Source organism: Hyperoodon ampullatus (assembly GCF_949752795.1).
Source record: "Hyperoodon ampullatus genome assembly, chromosome: X".
Lineage (NCBI taxonomy): Eukaryota > Metazoa > Chordata > Mammalia > Artiodactyla > Ziphiidae > Hyperoodon > Hyperoodon ampullatus.
In genome coordinates this window covers 96,719,186-96,742,897 of record NC_136913.1, presented here as the reverse complement: position 1 = coordinate 96,742,897, position 23,712 = coordinate 96,719,186, and the positions used below count along the sequence as shown (strand labels likewise).

Below are 23,712 nucleotides of genomic sequence, written 5' to 3'. Positions count from 1 at the left end.
GCAGCCCCTTGGAGAGGGAGTATTGGCAAATGACTGTGTATAAAAGTAGAAAGCACTTGGGAATTTCACCACCATGCTAGATTTAGATCAGAGTAAAGGGGCCAATTTAAATTGGTAACAAACTAGAGAGAGCTGCATGTCTGGTAGAGGTGCCATTAACCTAACAACCATTCCACTTCTTTCTCACTGCCGCTGCAATTCCCGAGGGAGCACCTGGTTGAAATTTGATGACCACCTTTTAGGTGCAAGAGAGAACTGATTTTTTCTAAGCAGGTAGAATTGCACATGGGTGTTTTAGTTCTTTGGTGGCAAGAGTATGACCAGCCTTCTAATTTCTAATTTGTAAACAGTACTCATTTCCTTTGGTTCCCTTTTGGAACGTTAATTATTAAAAAATCAAATTCTTTTTCCACTACTGGCATACTAGGGCTACTTATGAGAATGGAATTTTTCAAAATATATTTCTCTTATAGGTAATAAGTGAAACATTTCATCTTTTGGCAGGGATCAGGAAGGGAGGAACATTTTCTGGGAAAGAAATGTTACATTTGAGGACACTGATCTCAATAAGGATTTGTTGGAGGGTGTTGTTTAGTCCTTTCCTCCTTTGTCTCTGTTTTTCTTACACTCAAATCTAAAAGGAGTCTAGTGATGACTAAATAGCCCTCAGATCATTTTTCAGAGAGAAAAACCTGGTACCTAGAGGCTTGAGTGTTTTGCCCAAAGCCACAATCATTCAACGACAGAATACCAAGATTATTTCATTTCTGCTTTAAAGTACAGTTGAGTCTTCTTTGCCGAGGCCATCTTTAAACAAAGCTTATATTTGAGTGCAACTCAATCCTGGAGCATGATGGGGAAGGAGAAAAAGGCAAAGAAGCTGCACGTATAATATAAGGTTCATTATCATAAGCACATTTTGACTTAATTTTCCCTTGGTCTGGGGGGAGCTCATTGTTCCAGATTTTTGTAATACATCGGCCATTATCTGAGTTTTTTAAAGTCCAGTAATAGTAATAACACAGATATAAAATGAACAGTTTCCCTCTCTAGATGAGTTTGTTGACTAGAAACTTCTTTTTGTAAACTTGCTCTTTAAATTGAAACAATTTCTTTTAAGAACTCTTCTTTCATTTGGGACAAACCCGATGGCCACAGATGATAAAATCATTGCTCCTTTGGGAAAGGGTTCGTGGTCCCTTCCATTAACCTCCAACATGATTTAACTTCATGTAAGCAGAGGTGATTCTTTAGGGTCCAACTGCTAAATTAAAGCTTGTTCCTTTCTTGGGATACCCTCTTTGAACAATTAGCCCTTTCAAAGGCAAATTTCCCTTGTTCTTGGAGCTTCCAGGGTCATGTGTTTTTTACAACAGCTGCATGTGAATTTCTGAAGTCTGAGGTTTGCTCAAGGCCCAGGCTCTCTTTGGTTACCATGGAAACCTGCCCTCCCAACCAGCTGGCATTTCCTATATTCCTGGCAAGGAATGAGTCAAACCTCTTAGATATCCCACAAGCAGAGTCAAGATAAAGAATAACACAGAGAAAACATGAACAACTTGTTAAGTGAACAACTTGTTGATTTCCTACGTGGGAAGCTACATGCAACAAAGTCAGCTTTCCTGGACATCAACATACAAGGGTTCACTGAGATCCATTAAAGCTCACTTTCTTCCTGACTAAGGAGTGGGGATTCGACTCTGCATCTCTACGTCTGTAAATTGAGGAACACTTTCTGTGCTCTCGGAGGTGATGGGTGAGATGACATGTTTGAGCCGAAGGAGCATTGTGAAGAGCAGGATGAGGAGAATGGCCAGGAGGCTCAGGAATAAGCCCACATACATATACAGGTTGGAATACTTCTCTGAAGTAGTGTCAACCTCTGTTGCCAGGGTGGGGAAATGGGCCCGCCCAGTGAGATTCCCATGGTACTTGAAATGCACCTCCGTCATCACTTAAGACTTGAGTTGGTACCTATTTCTATTTGATTTCTATTGCCCTTAAGGCATTCCACAGTCACTTAGGCTGTCTCTGAATATGCTGGAGGTGTTCTAACAATCTCATACACAAAGCAATCACAACCAGAGCCAAGTCAGTAGTGCACAAGCATCCCCCTCCCAAATAGTTTTTTATCAGAACTTCTTAATCATTTTTTTAAAAATATAAATAAAATATTTTACTTTCCACAGTCCTACTCATATACTGATTAAAATAAATATGGTGAAACTGCTTTATAATACTGGTATGGAGACCAGAATGTCTGAGTACTAAATCGGACTTTTCCTGTCTTTTGGTAGAGGGAGAAAGAGCTCTATTTTATCTACAGCTCATCTAAATGTGTGCATTAATTATGTGAGTTTAATTGGATTCTTCCGTGGGGAGACTTTCTAAAAGCTTTTGTATATTTCAGGCTCAGCATATCTGAGTTTTTACGCTTCTAGTCTTTCTGAATGCCCCATAGGGATGGCACTTGTAAGGTTTCTTTCCAGCTGCCACAGCTTGAGGGTTGGAAGTCTAGAGGATGTGACTTTTCTACAGTTCTGTTGACATCCCTCACTGTAGGCTGGAGGGAAAGTGTTGTCAGACCTGGTAATTCTCAGATGGAGGAGGTCTCAGAGGTGCAGACAGCAGTAGATCTAGGCTCAGAAGGTTTGACTCTTAAAATTCTTCAACAGATTTATTTTCCTGAAAATCAAAAACAACAATAAAAGGTTCGGGTATCTAAGAAAAACAGATGGCAATTTCTTTTGAAATAAAAATTAACTGATATGTTGCAAAATGTTTTGCTATGGGAAAATTAGTTTTAAAATGATATGCTGAGTTTTTATCATTTTGAATGCTTTTTTGTCTAAGTGGTAAATACCTATTACAAGGTTAAAGAAAAATTCAGATCAGAGAATAGCAGCTAATAACTAGGCTAGGTTAAGACAGTGTTTCCCAGACTAACTGGTCATAAAATTTACCTGAAGTACTTATTAAAATACAGACCCTGGGCCCCCATCTAGACTTTCTGAATCATAATCTCCACAGTAGGGGGCCTGGTCACCACTCTAGAGAGTCATATTTTATTGGTCTGGGGTGGGGTCCAACCACTGGTATTTTTAAAAAGCTCCCCAAGTGACTGTAAAGTCAGGACTGAGAACCACTGCCCTAGTTTAAGCAGGAAAGTCTAGCACTGAAATAAAGGCCTAAATCTAAGGATTCATTTCTTCAAACCCCAAGTCCCAGTGCCATGGGTCACTTTAACAAATCATGGAATTTTCAGGAATGCAGGCTTCCCCCAATTTCGTTTCTGGGTTCTGTCTCTCTCATTTAAGTCTGTGGGGTGATAATACAGTTTTTCCCTCAGTATTTGTAGATCAGAAGTAATTGAAAGGGTGTGTTTGTTCTGAGCAAATAACTGCATCATTCATTATTGGTAAAAACAGAACCTTGTCTTTTTTTTTTTTTTTTTTGTTGCGGTACGCGGGCCTCTCACTGTTGTGGCCTCTTCTGTTGCGGAGCACAGGCTCCGGACACGCAGGCTCAGCGGCCATGGCTCACGGGCCCAGCTGCTCCGCGACATGTGGGATCTTCCCAGACCGGGGCACGAACCCGTGTCCCCTGAATCGGCAGGCGGACTCTCAACCACTGCGCCACCAGGGAAGCCCCAGAACCTTGTCTTTATTCGCAAAAACATTCAAGTGTGTAAATAGGGTCAACTATTTACTGTTGAAGGCTTCCAAAATGATTTAGCTTGTTTTTCAGAACATGAATTTTAAATATGGGTGACTATAAAAACAACATAAACCACCGTCACCTGTCAAACTTCTATGTGCAGTAGTGTCAGAGAGCTGACAATGTAGCCCAGTTCTGTCGCTTGTTAACATGCCCAAGGAGAGTTAATAGAAACAGCTCCAACAATCACATTACTCTTCCTATAATCTTGAATTTTGCCCCCAGCCTGGGAGCATTTCAGCTTAAAGTTTATATTCACTAGCCCGTGGTACTACACTTTCTGTAATCTTCATGATCCTTAGCCTACCTATCTAATTCCCCTACCGCCCATGTGGTTCTCAAGAAACAACAGCAAAGAGACAGGGTATCTTTCTACTGTCTTTGGAGCTATGGTCTAGGAAACATTTTTGCAATACTTAAAGGTACATCTATTTTGATTTCTGATTCACTAACAAGTGGAAAAGATAATCACGTAGGTACCCTTTTGTTCCCTAGAAACACCAGCCCCAAAGGCAATGGTTCTCCTGAGTAGCTTGTCACAAATGCAGGTTGCAGGGTCTGCTCTTGGGAGCTCCTTCTCCCCAGACCACTCTATTCTTAGCCTTGCTTGTCCTCCCAAATCCAGTTTTTCTCAAGAGTGTGATGCATGAACCCCCTACCTGATTTAAAATGTAGACTCCTGGGCCCTTCCCCAGGCCTACTGAGTTCTAATACCTTGGATCAAGGCCCAGGAATATGCATTCTAAGCACAAGGTTTTCAGGTGATTCTTTGCATGTAGAACTTTGAGAGTTAACTATCAGTTTCTCTACCTAGATATCCCAGCTAAAGAACATAGCTAATCTTATTGGTTGTTTGGGGACCCTACTTTAAAAACTATTAAAAGAGTGCCACAGGTTGAATTATGTCCCCTCAAAAGGTATGTTGAAGTCCTAACACCCAGTACCTGTGAATGTGATGTGACCTTATTTGAAAAAAGGGTCTTTGCAGATGTAATCAAGTTAAAATGAGGTCATTAGGTTGGCCCTAATCCAATATGACTGGTGTCCTTATGAGAAGACAGAGACATTCAGGGAGAAGACAGAGACAGAGATTGGAGTGATGGATCTACAAACCAGGGAATGCCAAGGATTGCCAGTAAACACCAGAAGCTAAAAGAGCCAAGGAAGGATTTTAGCCTACAGATTGCAAAGGGAGCATGACCAAGCTGATGCCTTGATTTCAGACTTCTAGCTTCCAGACCTAAGAGAATAAATTTCTGTTTTAAGCCACCCAGTTTGTGGTACTCTGTTTATGGCAGTCCTAGGAAACGAATACACAGAGTAATCACCCTGAGGCCCTAGGGTTTTGGAACCCTTGGGGCAATGTTTCTGAAGGAAGTCCCTGGAAGATTTGTATTACAAATGCAGGTTTCTGGGCCTTTCTCCTTGCTTCCTAGATCAGAATCTCTCGGGATAGGATCCTGAAGTCTACATTTGTGACAAGCTACCGATTTAGAGTTTCTAAGTATACTCTGCAAGGAATGGTTTCCAGTCCCTGTTGCCCTCAGGATCACTTACAAAACCTTTTGAAAATATGTATACCTGGGTTCTTCCTTCAGAGGTTCTGATTCAGTAGGTTTGTGTGGGGCATGAACAGCTGTAGTGCTTAAAGTTCCACAGGTGATTTCGATATGTGGCCTGGGCTGAGAAGCACCACTCTACAAATAGAACAGAGCATTGCAGAGTCAGGACTCTGACAGTCCCGGGCAGCCCACATAGAGGCATTACTTTTTCACCTGGCCTCCAGAAGACAAGTCGAAGGAAAATAAACACTCACTGCTAGTGCAATCCAAGTGGGAAAAACCTCAACAGTAGTATAGTATCTTTTTAGTCTCCTGTGGACCTCTAAATACACAGATTTGGGGAAGTCAGGCTTCTTGGTTAGGCACATTGTCATCATCGGTGCATCCAGGGTCCCTTTTATTTGTTTACTCAGTAACACCCATGGACAAACACCTGTAAACAAACACCTACCAACTGTAAGATTGAGAATAACTAATAATTTACATGACATCTACCTATGCTCCTCTCTATCTAATCCCACACCTCCCCAGAAACTATCAGTATTCTGAATTTTGTTAGTCATTACCTTGCTTTTATTTACACACACACACACCTGTGCCTAAACACTATGTTGTCTATTTTTGTTTCGAACTTTATAAAAAAATTGTCAAGCTATATGTCATCTTCGATTTGCTCTTTTTACTCTACAGTCCATTACTATATGATTTATTTATAATTAATCTTACAGGATGAAAAAGGAATAAAGATTTGGGAGCCCACATTGCCTTTGAGAGTCCTTATTGTCTTTGGACTTTACTCCATTCTCCTTAGCTTGGCGTTCAAGGCTGTCAATGCCCTGATCCTGGCTGACTTTAATTCCTTCCACTACCCTCCTTTCCAGTCAAGCTGTAATGCTCACTGTCACCTACTTCCCTGCCTCCATGTTTTTGTTTGATCAGTTTCTTCCATCTTTGCATATCTCTGCTTGGAGAAATGCTACCATTCTTCATAGTTCAGCTCATGAAACTGACCTTGATTTCTCATGCAAATCCTAACTCCTGCAGGCTTTCTCTCTCTCCTGGAGAAATTACATTCACCTAATACTGTAAGTATCTATTTGCTGTATTTTCCCCAAAATTGTAATTTATAAACCCCTTGAGGATCTTTTTCAACCTTCTGCCCCTTATACAACTGTGCTCGCAATAGCTGCTCAATAATTGTTGAACAAATGCATGGGTATGACTGAAGAAATGTACTTAGCACTGACAATTTAGAGAGAAGCACAGTGTTATCTCTGTTCTGATAGCTAATATAGCTTGGGGAAGCACCTGAAACTCCCTTTTATTTTTATTCCCTTCCCCCACTCCCCTATATCTTATTGTGCAAACGAGACTAAATTCCTGATTATCATCTGGAATTAAGGAATAATCACTTTGTGGGAATTCCCTGGTGGTCCAGTGGTTAGGACTCAGTGCTTTCACTGCCGTGGGCCCGGGTTCAATCCCTGGTGGGGGAACTAAGATCCCGCAAGCTGCACAGCACAGCCAAAAAAAATTTTTTTAAAAAGGAATAGTCACTTTGTTAGAAACTTTGCTCTTGAATTACTATTTCAGTTGCATAATTTTAAAGGAAAACTACATGGAATGGGTTTACAGCCTTAAGTTTTAGAAAGTTCAATTGTGTCTATAAATGCTTTTCAGTAACAATAACTGCCTCCTACACAAACGACCCTTAATCTTCCTTAAGGTCTAAATACTTATGAAATATTTATTAGAATTCTATGAAGCTTGGAGAAGCTGTAAAGAACAGTGATCTCACGTACAGTTGTCAACTTCTTTAAACATTTCATTTGAGGGTTTGGAAAACCAACTAGCCATGTATTTCTTAAAACCTCTGCAGTCTGCAGAACACCAAACATCCTGTTCAATGCAGACAGGTCTATCAATTTAATTCCTTAAATCTTAAGGACTTTGAAATGAGTAAATGAAAAGTTAGATACCCGGGAGTCCTCTTTGTTAATCTGCTCCTGCATCTGTGACAACTTCTCATAAAAGCTTTCGGAACAGGATTGCCATAGCTCTCTTTGCTAACTAACTACTTAGTTGCAGAGAAAATGTGATTGCTCCATTAAAAGCTCTGGACCATTTGGAAAGAAAAAACAACCATGCAATTTCAAAAGAAATCAAAATTCTATTAATTCTAAAGAATCTGGTTTTTGTGGAAAGACCCTTGTAGGATTTTAGTATCCTGCAGTTCTTTCTGGAAAGCTAATAAAATGAAAATCAGTCTCTAGTCTTTGTAAAAGTGATGGAAAGCTGTTGAGGGACGAGGAGGAGAGTGCGGGATAGGAAAAAAGGTAAGGAATTAGGAAAAAAGGAAGATGGACAGAAGAGGGGATGAGGGAAGGAAGGAAATGTGAGAAGTAAGGTGATGAGGAGTGTGGGAAGTGGATAAGAGGTGGGAGGAAATGAGTGGTTAAGAGATAGACGTGAAGATGGGGAAGTAGGAAAACATTGGAAAAGAGACGAAGAAAGGAAAGGGGGAGGGAAGTTTGGGGGAAGGGAAAATGGAAAGAGATTAACTTAATAATAATTGGCCAATGTCCAACAGTAGCCTGAACATCCGGTTTACTGGTAATGTAAATCAAAACACCCACAAGCAATGTGAATGCACCTCTGATTTTCTGATTGCATGTTTTGTCATTAACTTGGTAAATAAAACTGTTGGTTAAAACAAAACAAAACAAAACAAAAAACTTCTTGAGTTTTTGGTATGAACACTGAAATCCCAAGTCTCCCGTAATGTTCAACGTCAGCATAGTATATATAACCTCGCAGAAGCAAAACAACATACACACCCAGACCATGAATTTTGCTCCTTAAAATGAGATGGGAATGTGGAGCTTTCTCCATCCATCAATGCTGAAAGGGATTCCCAGGGTGAAACTTGTTTCTAATAAGAGAAAAAGTGCTGGGGAGACAGAGATAAATGTAACCTGATCCCTGTTTGGATCCTCAAGGAGCTCGCCATAGTTACTTTTACTTTAACATGACAAAGTTCTGAAAACAATTCACTGGTAATTTTACGTTTTTCTGAATGACACCTGCCTATATAATTTCAGAGCTGAAATCCCACCACATAGCTAAGGAAAATGATCAGAGAAACGACTCAGAAGAGACAGTCAAAACTATCAATTGCAACAGCTCTGAGGAGTTAACATATTCTGTTCGTATTTATCTGCCCCGTGTGAGGGAGAGAAAACTAAGGGAGGTGGGAGCTGTTAGAGTATCTAGTTCCACATCAGCCTGTGAAAAAACAATTCCATCCGCAATTACTTCTTCAGTGGCTGGAGCCATTAAGTAACAAGCTTCTCAAGTGGGAGTTGCTGTATCTTCTGCGGCAGATGGTGCCTATTTTGTCACACCTGCCGATAAATAAAATGCCGCTCATTTCACCGTAAATGACATCATAATATTTCCAAATCTCTCTTACCTTTCCTGGCTCACAGGATGAATGGGATTAGCCATTTAAGCATCCCTTTTGAAGCTTGCATCGACAGGCAAGTTGTTCAGGAACGTCTCTGGAATATCTGGAAAATAGAAAGAAAGCCTTGTTTTGCCACAGAAGCAGGACTATGTTCATGCAAATATGCTTTCTCTTTCATCTTCCTGAAGAGTCAGACCTTCCCAGCATAAAAGAGAAAAGCACCCTCTATCAGTTACTTAAAATTCCAGTTGCCACTTACAGCTTCAGAGTGCAGTTTCAGATGCCTGCTTCTTATAAGCTCCAAAGAGCCAAGAGAAGTGTCTGTTTGGATGTGTATATACCATCTGGAACACTTGAATGGAAGCAGCCTGAATAGTGAAGTCCCCAGTTCCTCTTTCGCAGGCAACAGTTTAGAGCGTGCGGGAAAGATAGTGATTCAGCTCTGCCTTGCCTTAGCGGTGTGGAGCCGAGAGGGAGGAGGTAAGAGAGAAGCTGAGAAGCAAAGTTTGTATAAGCCTTCCACTTTAACCCCTTCGACTCTTCTTCATGAATCTGTAGGACTAGTGAAGACTCCCTGTTTTTGTAAAAGCCTTTTCATGTGACATTTAAGGGGATCAGATCTCCTGCTCAATTCAAGAGGTTTTTCATCTTAGGTTTATAGTAATATATGCATAGAATTGAAACCAAACATGCCAGGATATAGTGGTATTTAAATAATTCCATCTTTATAAACAGAATATGTGCATATGTTGGGGAAACTTTTTTGTAGGCACCAACTGAATACTTTTATTTTGAATTTTTTGTGGAGATGTAACATCAGTATTGGAATCTAGGTCTGAGTTTCTGGTTGGGGGTCTAAGCTTCAGGTAGAATATCTTTGAAGAAGGCATATCTATCCAGCGTACATGTGCCATTAAAAATGATTCATCTGGGCTTCCCTGGTGGCGCAGTGGTTGAGAGTCCACCTGCCGATGCAGGGGACACGGGTTCGTGCCCCGGTCCGGAGGGTCCCACATGTCGTGGAGCGGTTAAGCCCGTGAGCCATGGCCCCTGAGCCTGCGCGTCCGGAGCCTGTGCTCCGCAATGGGAGAGGCCACAACAGTGAGAGGCCCGCGTACCGCAAAAAAAAAAAAAAAAAAAAAAAAAAAATGATTCATCCAACTGTAGTTTAAATGCCATTACTGTGTTTTATATATTGTGGCAAGAGGAAGGAGATTAACATTTCTTGAGTGCCTACTCTGTGTCAAGCATTTAATGTAGAGAGTCTCATTTAATCCTCACAACAATGCTGTGACTTGTATATAATTATTCTCATTTTACAAATAAGGAAGCAGAGGCTCAGAGATGAAGCATGTCATGTAGTTTAGTAAGCCTGGAGCCAGTATTTGAAAACAAGGCAGTGTGATCCCAAAGTCTCTGCTCTTTTCTCTGTAGCAGTAGTTCTTCACCTCTGGTACGTCTTGGATTCCTTTGAGAACTTAATGAAAGCTATGGATTGTCCTCTTCCTCAGAAATAGGCATATAATTTCCATGCTCCATGGCCTCCAGGTTAAGAACAGCTGAACGGGGCTTCCCTGGTGGCGCAGTGGTTAGGAGTCTGCCTGCCGATGCAGGGGACACGGGTTCGTGCCCCGGTCCGGGAGGATCCTGCATGCCACGGGGCGGCTGGGCCCGTGGGCCATGGCCACTGGGCCTGCGCGTCCGGAGCCTGTGCTCCGCAACGGGAGAGGCCACAACAGTGAGAGGCCCACGTACCGCAAAAAAAAAAGAACAGCTGAACAACCTCATGTCACTTGTCCAATATTACAACATTATTAGTGCATTGTTCATCCAAAAACTCATGGTCATCAACAATTTTTAGTATGAAATTAATAATTCCACATTATTATTAATAATAGTATATAATAATAATAGCATAATAATGTATTATGCCAATCTTTAAGAAATTACTGCAGTGCTTTTTCCTTTATCCTAAATTTTCTTTAACAAATCTTGCATCTTTTTTTTTTTTTTTGCGGTACGCGGGCCTCTCACTGCCGTGGCCTCTCCCATTGCGGAGCACAGGCTCCGGTCGCACAGGCTCAGTGGCCATGGCTCACGGGGCCCAGCCGCTCCGCGGCATGTGGGATCTTCCCAGACCGGGGCAAGAACCCGTGCCCCCTGTATTGGCAGGCGGACTCTCAACCACTGCGCCACCAGGGAAGCCCCCAAATCTTGCATCTTTTAACTTTTCATTTCCCTCATTCTAGTGGTTACAGTGGGTTGAGACTCTCCTTGAAATTGTTAATATCTCACCAGCATAGTCTAATACCCTGTGGAGTATGCTGGGGTCTCTCAAACTGGAGTAGTATGCTCAAGATTCATGAAACTACAGGGTAAACATAATGCATTTTTCTAGAGGATCTCAGATAGGGAGAACGTAGGTAATTTGAGTGATAATTTTCAAGATAGTTTATATGACAATAAACATATTGTAGAATAAAATGCAAATTTTGTATGCACTTTTACAATCAAGCATGAGACTTCAGAGAAATGTTGCACTTGTGGTGGTGCCTCTTTGGGCTACCCAGACTTCTCCAGGGATACGTGTTCATTCTATTCTACCATTTGGGATATTTTGGTGAAAAAGTTGGAAGGTCACATTGTAACAAGAAGACCATGGATTTTGAAGTCAGATAGACCTAGGTTTCAGCCTCAGCTTTGATCTATATTTTCTAGGTTACCTTGAGAAAGTCTAATTTCTCAGTTTTATCATCTGTAAAAGAGGGAAAAACTCTCTTCATGAGGATTATATAGGAAAACATCTCTAAAGCCTGCACTACATGGTAGATGCTCAATAAATGTTAATGCTGCCATCTAAATTTTTTAAACGTCCAAAGAGAATGAGGCTACTTGAATATAACTGGAGATTTCATTAGGGGTAGTCTAATGTTTCCCACCTAATTAGGAAAAAAAAGCCTTAGGTAACATGATATTAAAATGCAAGTTTCCAGGAAGACATAATAGATGCCCTACAGTAGATGGGAAATTCCAAAGCCAGATCATGACATACAGAATTTGCAAAGGAAATGCTCCAGAACAGGTTCCAAGAAATAAAAAGAAGTCAGGTCATGGAGGAGAGTGGGGGGAAAACTTGTGAAAACATTTCTTTGTAGAGATCTGTTGCCAGGCTAAGACTCCATTCCACCTTCTACAGGAGTGTTGGAATAGTGGAGGTATTACCTCCTTCACCTCAACTCTAGTGAGAGGGGTTTCACCAGACCACTCAGAGAGCTTGACATTTGTTCTCTGCAGTAGGAGCAGAGAACTGGAGATGCACTTCATTCTGAGAAAGCTTAACGTGGCCCTTGGCAGGAGGACAGGGTTGACTGTTTTGGGATTGGCCAGCATTCCCAGAATTTATCAGGCAAGGGATGTTTGACGGTTTCCTGGGAATCAATCAAAAGGGTGTCATGCAAGAGAGACAGCCAAGGTGGAGTCACACTAGACCCTGTCCAATAGAGCCACCTAGAGGGGTGTAGAGACCCCAGAAAAAAAAAAGCTGGAGATAACTGTTGGATTCCTAGGGGTGGAGGAAAGAGTTGTAAACTACCAACCTGAATATAAATTATAAACCCAGGTCTCCCAAATTGCAGGAGAGGGGTCCTCCATGATGGGAACATTTAAAGAACCCAAAGAAGAGCCAGAGACCCAGAGAGTGGGAAGCCATTTCTTCTACCAAGGAAGAAAAGACCGATCCCTTTACCTCTCTTCCCTGTTCCTGCTTCCACCCTGGTGAGGGTCCAAATAGGAGCTGGCAAGTGGGGAGAGAAAGAAGAAAACCTATCATCCCCCCACTTCTCCAAAGGCAGATGACCACCACCTACAGGCCTCAGTGTGGAGTGGGAGGGGGGACCTTATTTCCAAGTAAAGCCTAAAGAATTTGATTAATATCTTGGACTGAATATGTTCTGATTACTGAATCAAGACTGCGTTTTGTGACTTTGAGTGATTTTAGGACTGTTTACTCTTGAAGGAATGAACAGGAAAATCATGTGACTTGTCCAAGTTTCTATCCAAGGTCAGAGAAATTTGACCCCAAAGGAGTATATTTTATTTGCACATTAGGAGACAAAATGAAGCTGTGATTTGATTCTATCATTAATTATACTTTAAAAAATATTGGTTATAAACATTAATTCATTCCTTCATTCAATGAATATCTGAGTGCTTTTATGTGCCAGGCATTGTGCTAGGAATAGGACATACAGTGAAATGAAAAATAGTCCTTGCCTTCAAATTGTTTATGATCTATGGCAGGGGTCAGCAAATGCTGACCTTCTTCTGTAAAGGGCCAGAGAGTAAATATTTTAGGCTTTGAGGGACACTTAAGATCTCTGTTGCAAATTCCTCTTTCTTAAACCAATTCTATAAAAATGCAAAACCATTCTTGAGGTCTAAACAAAAAGAGGTCATGGGTCAGATTTAACCCATGGGCCCTAGCTTACTGACTCCTTATGTGTGGAAGAAACAAACTTTTAAAAACCACCAATTCCCATACATTTATTATGATTGAAGATGTGCTTAGGATACTTGGGGACGAGACACAGAAGAGCATTACCTAACTCTAGGGAATCGTGACTTCCTGGAAGTGGCAATGTTGATTTGAGACCTGAAGGATGAGTAAGAGTTGGTCAGGGTTAAAGGAGGTGAGTGCTATTCAAGGCAGAGGGAGCTGCCTATACAGAGGCACCAAAGCTTAACAGAGCTTGGTTCACTTTAGAAACTACAGAAGGGGAAACTAAACTTTACAGAGGTTAAATAGTTTGCTCAAGATCACACAACTAGTAAGTGATGGAGCCTAAAATCTTAACCCAGCTGTGCCTGAGTATAAACCTATGCTGCTAACCACTGTATCATACTCCTGCCCTGGTACTAAAGCTATGTCTAAGATCTACTTCTTACTTTTTGCAAGTCAGCGGCTCTTTCTGGCTCACTTCTGATTCCCTTGGGGGTGAAAATGTCAAAGTTCTAGAAGGGCTTGCAAGACCTTAAAAATAAGACAGTGAATCAATAATGTTGGGTTGTCATGATTACAATCTAGTTCTCCCTTTTAAAAATAACCCTTCCACCCAATAAAACCTAGCACACATTGCTCAAATTCAGAGTTTGCTTATTTCTTCCTTACAGGAAGGGGTTTTTCCCTGCCTGGTAGCTAAGCCCTAGCACTGTGATAATGTAATTTCTTACCTTATTGTTATAGATTTATAATGAGATAATAGTACCCTTTGGTTTGGACTACATATGGTGATTGGTCCAAGTACTGTTCTGATCTTCATCACTCACACTGATGACCTTAGTCAAATGAGTTTACTCAGCACAGATTAAATCTGTCAATTGTTTTTATTGATTGCTTGGTGGATTTTTATTTTCCCCATGGTTTGGAAAGCTAGGTTAGCCATGCAGCAACTACCCCCTTAACGTCTGCCATGCACTCTTGGCGTCAGCAAGACTAAAGGTTGCAATAAGGAGGAAAAGGGAATGGGAATGGTCCAGACTTGCTGTTGCTGGCCTTCCACTGGTCAGTGGCTCTTAACCAGGCTGTGCTTTGTCACCCAGGGAGCTCTTTCAAAATACAGAATCTTGGCCCTATCCCAGACCTTCTGCAGGGCTGAAACCTGAGAATATATATTTTTAACAAGCTCCCCAGGTTAAGAACCACTGCCTTGTGGGAATAGACAGATAGGTCCCTAATGAACTGATTGTTTTAAAAAATATATCAGACACTCTTGGTCTATGCATAGAAATTCTGCTGTTGTTTTACAGAAAAGGAAAAAAAACAATCCTAAAATGCATCTGGAACCACAAAAGACCCTGAATAGCCAAAGTAATCTTGAGAAAGAAAAGCAAAGCTGGAGGCACCACACTTCCTGATTTCAAACTATATTACAAAGCTATAGTAACCAAAACAGTATGATACTCGCATAAACACAGATACATAGACCAATGGAGCAGAATCAAGAGCCCAGAAATTAACCCATACATATATGGTCAAATAATATTTGATGAAGGAGCCATTAATACTCAAAGGAGAAAAGACAGATTCTTCTTCAATAAATTGTTTGGGGAAAAATGGATATTCACATGCAAAAGAATGAAGCTGGACCCCTATCATACACCACTCACAAAAATTAACTCGATATAGATTAAACAGTTAAATGTAAGACCCGAAACCATAAAACTCCTAGAAGAAAACGTAGGGAAAAAGTTCCTTGACATTGGTCTTGGCAATGACTTTTTGGATATGACACCTAAAGCACAAGCAACCAAATAAAAAATAAAAAGTGGGACTACATCAAACTAAAAAGCTCTGCACAGCAAGATAAATGATCAGCAAAATAAAAAGACAACCTACGGAATGGGAGAAAACATTTTCAAGCCACCTAATAGGATAAGGGGTTAATATCCAAGCTATATAAGGAGCTTATACAACTCAAGAGCAAAATCATCATCGTCATCATCATCATAATCATCCAATTGAAAAATGGGCAAAGGATCTGAATAGACGTTTTTCCAACGAAGATATACACATGGCCAACAAGTACATGAAAAGGTGCTCAACATCACTCATCATCAGGGAAATGCAAATCAAAACCAAAGTGAGATATCACTTCACACCTATTAGTATGTTTAATATCAAAAAGACAAGAGCTAAGCACTAGCAATGATGTGGAGAAGATGGAACCATTGTGCATTATTTTTGGGAATGTAAGTTGGTGCAACAACTATGGAAAACAGTATGGCATTTCCTCAAAAAATAAAATAAAAATAGAACTACCATATGATCCAGAAATCTCCACTTCTGGGTATATATCCAAAGGGAAAGAAATTACTATCTTGATTTGTACTCCCATGTTCATTGAAACGTTATTTACAATAACAAAGACATGGAAACACTTAAGTATCCCCTGATGGATGAATGTGTATATGTATATAATATATATAGGAATATTATTCAGCCATATAAAGAAGGAAACCCTGTCATTCGCAACAGCATAGATGAACCTTGAGGGCACTATGCTAAGTGAAATAAGTCAGACAGAGAAAGACAAATGCTGATGATATTACTTATAAGTAGAATCTAAAAACACCCGAAGTCATAGAAACAGAGAGTAGAATGGTAGTTGCCAGTGCGTGTTGGGTGGGGAGAGGGTGAGGGAAGTGAGTGAAAGTGGTCAAAGGGTACAAACTTCCAGTTATAAGATGAATAAGTCCTGGAGATGTAATGTATAGCATGGTGACTGTAGTTAACAATACTCTGTCTGTATACTTAAAAGTTGCTAACAGAGTAGATCTTAAAATTCTCACCACAAAAAATAAAAGTAACCATGGGAGGTAGCAACTGTATAAAGTCATGGATGTGTTAACTAATCCTATAGTGGTACTCATTTATATATATATATATAAAATCTCACATCATACACCTTAAACTTACACATGTTATATGTCAGTTACATCTTAATAAAGCTGAAAAATAAAAGAAAATTCTGCTTAAAAGGGAGTATATTGAAGTTCATTGTTCTAATGTTTCAGTAACCTGTAAAATGGACTTCTGTTACTAATCAGTTGGATATCATCACAGTAATGAGTATGATGCTCTTTAGTGCTATACTTCCAGAAGAAATTAAACAAATAGCAAAGTGAGAGCTCAAACTGTAGTCAAAACAGGTTTATGGGGAGTTCCCTGGTGGTCCAGTGGTTAGGACTCGGTGATTTCACTGCTGAAGTCCAGGTTCAATTCCTGGTCGGGGAACTAAGATCCCACAAGCTGCACTGCATGGCCGGAAAAAAAAAGTTTTATGTATTTCAATAAGTTAAAGATGGCAGACAGATTACATGCATATATTACCTCTACACCTCAAGATAGCAAAAGAATACAAAAGATATAAATTCATGATGATGAAGAGAATGGGAAGGGAGCCATTAGTGGATGAAAGTTGGATGAAAGCTGGAAAACAGATGGAGGTGTAGTAACTGATAAAGTAGTATAGAAGTCACAGTTTACAATACTTTCAGAGTGGCGATACAGTGAAAGTCACCCTTCCCTGCATAAATGCTGTTTGAAAAAGAGAATGAGTGAGTCATAAGGCATAAGGGGGGAGGGAATAAATTAAGTCATTTTTAATAGAGTCCCTCATTATTCCCCCCAATCTGGTGGACAGAATACCTTGTGGTCAGAAATATCCTCCATGAGCTCCAAAAAATTGGAGTGTTGTTCTTTAAAGAGATTGAGAGGTCCAAGAGAAAAGGCCTCCACATTTTTACATTTAGGAAATCCCCCAACAAAATGACTAGCTCCCCATTCATGTATATGAAGCTCCCAATCACTTTTTTTAATGCCTCATTCTTCCATGTGAACAAAAAAAAATCAATGGTCACCAAATATTTAAGGAAAACTTTCAACATGAAAGAATGATAAACAGATAGAAAAAAAAAAAGCAAGGACCCTTGAGAGAGAAAAAAAGAGGAGAGGCAAAACACCCTAATTAGTATACTAAGAGAGATTCAAGAAAACATTGCATTTATATAACAGGAATAGGATATTTGAAAATAAATAAAAAGAGGACAAGAAAGATATCTTGAAATATAAAAATACGATTGCTGAGATAAAATTCAAGGGAAGATTTGGAATATAGAGTTGAGGAAATATCAAAGAAAGTAGCACAAGACTAAAAGAAGGAAAATGAGATAGAAAAAAAATGACACATAGGAGGAAAACACAGAAGATCCAACGTTTTACTAATAGGAATTCAAGAGAGAACAAAGTAGAGAGAATTATCAAAGAAATAATACAAGAGAATTTTTCAGAGTATATTCTTATGAAATTTCAGAATACAAAGTATAAAGATATCCTCAAAGCTTCCAGAGAGAAAAACAATAACCTACAAAGAAATGAGAATGATATTGACATTGGACTTCTTTTTTTTTAATTGAAGTAGAGTTGATTTACAATGTCATGCTAGTTTCAGGTGTACAGCACAGTGATTCAGTTTTATATTTATATATATATACATATATATATATGTATATATATATGTACTTTTTCAGATTCTTTTCTTTTATAGGTTATTACAAAATATTTAGTATAGTTCTCTGTGCTATACACTAGGTCCTAGTTGGTTATCTGCCTTATATATAGCAGTGTGTATTTGTTAATCTCTACCTCCTAATTTATCCCTCCCCTCCTTTCCCCTTTGGTAACCATGAGGTTGTTTTCTATGTCTATGAGTCTTTGTTTTTTTTAGATTCTACATATAAGCAATTTCATTGATATTTGTCTCTCTGTCTGGCTTACTTCACCTAGTGTGATAATCTCTAGGTCCATGCATGTTGTGCAAAAGGCATTAATTCATTCTTTTTTATGGCTGAGTAATATTCCACTGTATATGTATACCACATCTTCTTTATCCATTCCTCTGTCAACGGACATTTAGTTTGCTTCTGTGTCTTAGCTATTGTGAATAGTGCTGCAATGAACATCAGGGTGCATGTATCTTTTCAAATTATAGGAGGTAACTACAAGAAGAAACAGCTAAATAAGTAGAAGGGGTTGTCCTGGAGGGCACAAATATGGGATGTGACATGGTGGAGCAGAAGTCTGTTGCTTTGCATCATAAGCCCTCCTGTATTCTGTTTTAACCTTGTGTGTGTATTACTTTGATAAATACTTTTGAATTATTTAAGAAATTGAACTATTGAGTTTTTTCATGTTCTTTTCTGATAAAGATGGTCACCATGGATAATGGGATTTAGATCAGAAAAAAAATCCATTATCAAGCATTTGTTGAACACTTATTATTTGCCTAGCACCCTGCCAAGTGCTAAAGGGAGCTCCAAGAGTATTTAAGACAGTCTCTGTCCACAAGGAACTTGAAACCTAATTGGGCAAAGCAGACCAGTACGTGAAACAATTAGAGAATGAAAATACATAGTAAAGTGCTGAACTGTTAGTATGCTAAATTATGCCCATTAGAAAATCTGGCAACAGAAAGATGAAATCAGATTGGATTGAAATTAGGGAGTGCTTCGGGTGGACCGGGGGATTGTTTCTGGCCTTAAATGATGGAAAAGATAGGAATAGGTCTAGAAGGTAAGGGTGTTAGAGGAGGGAAAGGCAACATGAACAATGACCTGGAGAAGATTTTTTTTTCTAATTTGTTATGTACTATTAGGAAGAAATTTTTATTCTTTCTAATATCACTAAAATGCTTTCTCTTTAAATCTCCCTAATTTAAAAACTTTCTCTGAGTGGATTATTTTTTTCTTGCTGACAGTGCAGTAAATTTTCTGTCACTTTGTAGAATGGGAACTGCCATTTACTAAATGAGCTTTTCTCTATTCTGTGCTCCTTTGGTGCCAAGTCTTAATAAAGACAGATGGGTATCCCCCATCATGCTGCTGCTTCCCATCTCAGGCTGATGAATATGAGACTGAGAGCCTGATCCTGTCATTGTCAAGTAATATAAAAGGTTTCATCTTTATTTATTGCCATACTTTAATTACTGGGGGAAAGGTATCAATTAAGAAACAAAGGATTTAAAATCATTTCAACAAAACCAGGATGTCTGAGCAAATTAAAACCATCTTTTTTCTTTTCCATTTTCTCTTCCTTGGTTGGGGAGAGTGAAGGTGGTGGAGTGATTAGTGTTGTTTGGGTTAAATTTAATTAATAGGAACTCACAGCATAATGTTCCATGAAGAATGTACATGTCAAAAACTATGTGGTTATAGGGCTATCAATTCAAATATCTGGGTTCAATTCAATGGAAATTTTAGCCAAGTTATTAGACTTTACTGGTCATCCTGGCAATCATTTATGGACCTGGTTGGAATTAGTACATAAGCCTTTAGAGTGGTTTCCTGGAACTAGCCCTGAAGATAAATTTTATAATATAGTCTGTGATTCCCTAAACCATTTGAGAGAATATGCTAGTTGCTCCCCATGTGTTGTGATATAATGTGGGAACACTAGGAACACCCCTTGCCCTCAATTCACCCAAAACTATTCCTCTCTTCTTTCTACTGTGCCAAATCTAAAATACCATTCACTCATTCATTCATTCCTTGGTGGTAGGATTTTGTATCTCTAGAGACCTTCAGCTAAATTGTGTCTGCCCCCTCAGGTCAGATTTTATGGTTCCAATCGACTTCTAATACTTTAATGTGAAAAAATTTATCTGATTGCTTATGTGTGTGTGTGTAATGATTTTTTTTGGATAAAACCCTTTTTTTAACAAGATAATACATGCTTATGATTAAAAAAGAAAATCTTAAGCAATATGTAAAGTGAAGTCTCTCTCCACTCTTCCCCTCACCTTTACAGAAGTAACCACTGTTTTAACAGAACAGTTTCGTTTCTATATTTCTAGACTTTTTCTATGCATATGCAAATACATGTGTGTGTATGTGTGTGTGTATATGTACACATATAAGGAATAGGGTTACAAGTATGTTGTTCTGCAATTTGTTGTCATTCAACCACATACTATGGACAGCCTTCCATGTCATTAGTTACATATTTACCTGTTCTTTTAAATGTCTTCCCTTTATTCCTCTCTCTCTCTCTCTCTCTCTCTCTCTCTCTCTCTCTATATATATATATATATATATATATATATATATATATATATATATATAGCTTAAATTATTTAACCAATACCCCTTTGATGCACACTGGGTTGTCCAAAGTTCTGCTATTATAACACTGCAATGATTGTCCTTATATATACAGATCTCTGCACAGAAAAGTGAAATTGCTGGATTGAAGATATTCAAGCTAAAACGCTTCATTGATACAGCTAATTGCCTTCCAAAATGGGGTCACCAGTTTATGTTGGGGAGGAAAAATTTTTCCTCTACACTTCTTCTGGCTGGTCTGAGAATTAAATTGACATGAGACAGATCAACAGGAGAAAATCAAACAAAAGTTTAATAACATGTATACATGGGAGAGACATAGGAGAAATGAGTAACTTGCCAAAAAGGCTGAAGCCCTCACCTTAAATACCATCTTCAGCTAAAGACAAAAGAGGATGTTGAGGGGTGGGGTTTAGTACTTCAGAGGGGAGGAAGGCAATTCACAGGGAGATGGAAAAGCAAATATTTGGTTAGCAAATGTTTGCTGGGCCCTACAGAAACAATGGGACCCAGAGAGGAATTTCAACAGACTTTGCTGGGTTCCTCCCTATCTACCACACCTAGTTCTACTATAGTTATCTATGGTAATATCTCCCTTCCTGAAATAGGTTCTCTATCTACATTCTTTAGGCAGTTAAGGGGAAGGTCAAAGGTTCTTCTTCCTGAGTCTTTTGGGCCTTGATTATTTTCAGCTTGGAAATAGTCTGCATGCCAAAGAGATTTTGTGGTGGCAAATTTTGTTCCCCTACACTATGCTCCCACCAACATTGCATTGGCACAATCCTTTTCCACATGCTCCCTCCAGAGATGGATAGAAACTAATAATTAATGTTTTTTTGTTTCTGATTATAAAAGGACTACATTTCATTTGTAGATAAAGTTGGAAAACATAGAAGAGTATTTAAAGTTAAAATATTCTGTATTCATATTAATCAGTAAGAATCATCCTTACACATTTGGTGTAGTTCATTTCTACTCTTCTTTCTTTTTGTATATTGATAACCTTTAACATTCAAATGAAATATGTTCTGAGACAATGACAAGTCCCCAAAGTCTTGACTACCTCTATAACATATTTCACTCACAAAACACAATTTTTGCAGTGACTGTATTGCACTCAATGAAACAGTTTTCTAATCACTTTTATTTATTTTCATATATATCATATAGTGAATTTGTTCATATCAAAGATCTACACTACATGAAATTCAAACAGCTCTAAACTTTATTTATTAAAATTTTCTATTTACTGGCTAAGCATTATCTTATGTGTTTTTAATCTTTCTATCTACTTCCATCACTAGCAATTGCATTTGGCTTTTCTTTTAAGGCCACTCAAAAAAAAAAATGGAAAATAATGCCTGCTTGCTTTCATTCTATTATTCTTTTTTCTTCTATTCATTTCTTTTTGAACATTCATGTTTTCTGGTATGACACTGTAATTCTAAATTATTCTAGATTACTCTATTCTTTCATGTATTTAGGATACATTTTTTCAAAATTCCTAGGCCTGAGGTAATAATGACTATTAATGATTGCCCAAATGACCTTTCCAAATGCATGGATCATCCCTGTTATATAGTACAAAACTGGATTTTTAAATGTCAAGGTTTTTTTTTTTCCCATTTTTAGGATTGGATCTAATATACAAATCTACTTATGTCACTTTTCTACTTCAGTTGTCTTTTTCCCCCAGTTTTATTGAGAAATAATTGATACACAGCACTGTATAAGTTTAAGCTGTACAACATAATGATTTGACTTACGTACATCATGAAATGATGACCACAATAGGTTTACAGAACATCCGTCATCTCATATAGGTACAATATTAAAGAAATAGAAAAAAATTTTTTCCTTGTGATAAGAACTCTTAGGATTTACTCTCTAACTTTCATATATAACATATAACATAACATACAGTGTTAATTATCTTTATCATGTTGTACGTTATATCCATAGTACTTATTTATCTTATAACTGGGAATTTGTACCTTTTGACTGCCTTCATCCAATTCCCCCCTCCCTCCATTCCACACCTCTGGTAGTCACAAATATGATCTCTTTTTCCATGAGTTTGTTTGTTTTTGAAGTATAATTGACCTACAACACTGTGTTAGTTCCTGGTACACAACAGTGATTTGATATTTCTATACATTTCAAAAGGATCACTGTGATAAATCTAATTGTCATCTGTCACTGTACAACAACGAAGTGTATTTCATACCTGTGACTCATTTATTGTGCAACTGGAAGTTTGTGCCTTTTTTTTTTTTTTTTTTTTTTTTTTTTGCCACACGGCATGTGGGATCTTAGTTCCCTGACCAGGGATTAAACCCACACCCCTTGCAGTGGAAGCACAGAGTCTTAACCACTGGACTGCCAGAGAAGTCCCTGGAAGTTTGTACCTCTTAATCTCCCTCACATATTTCTCTCCTCCTTCCAACCCCCTCCCCTCTGGCAACCAGCTGTTTGGTCTCTGTATCTATGACTCTATTTCTGTTTGGTTATGTTTGTTCATTTGTTTTTTTTTTAGATCCACATATAAGTGAAATCATACAGTATTTAGTCTTTCTCTGTCTGACATTTCACTTAGCAAAATATCCTCTAGGTCCATCCATGTTGTCATAAGTGACAAGATTTCATTCTTTTTATGGCTGACTAATATTCCATTGTGTATGTGTGTATGTGTGTGTGTGTGTGTGTGTGTGTGTATACCACATTTTCTTTATCCTTCCATCTATTGTTGGGCACTTAGGTTGCTTCCATATATTGGCTATTGTAAATAATGGTGCAATGAACATAGGGGTGCATATATCTTTTTGAATATGTGTTTTCACTTTCTTTGTGTAAATACCTAGGAGTGGAATTGCTGGATCCTATGTCATTTCTGTTTTTAATTTTTGAGGAACCTCCATACAGTTTTCCTTAGTGGCTTCACTAATTTACATTCCCACCAACAATGCACGAAAAGTCCCTTTTCTCCACATCCTTGCTGACACTTGTTATTTGCCGTCTTTTTAATGATAGCCATTCTTTTTTTAAAAATATGTATTTATTTATTTATTTTTGGGTGTGTCGGGTCAGTTGCAGCACATAGCATCTTCGTTGTGGTGTGCAGGCTTCTCTCTAGTTGTGGCATGCGGGCTCCAGAGTGTGTGGGCTCTGTAGTTGCGGCACGTGGGCTTAGTTGCCCCGTGGCATGTGGGATCTTAATTCCCCGGCCAGTGATCGAACCCACAATCCCCTGCATTGGAAGGTAGATTCTTAACCACTGAACCACCAGGGAAG

The 23,712-nt window shown here is 38.9% G+C and overlaps 1 protein-coding gene across 1 annotated transcript; it reads right to left on the bottom strand.

The window, feature by feature from the left end:
- Window positions 1–1,679: 1,679 nt before the first annotated feature.
- SERTM2 (serine rich and transmembrane domain containing 2) lies at window positions 1,680–1,952 on the bottom strand (the record flags this gene model as incomplete). The annotated part of the gene is made up of 1 exon (XM_079727656.1): window positions 1,680–1,952. One exon carries the CDS (start codon window positions 1,950–1,952, stop codon window positions 1,680–1,682), a length of 273 nt encoding a protein of 90 aa, XP_079583782.1.
- Window positions 1,953–23,712: the final 21,760 nt, after the last annotated feature.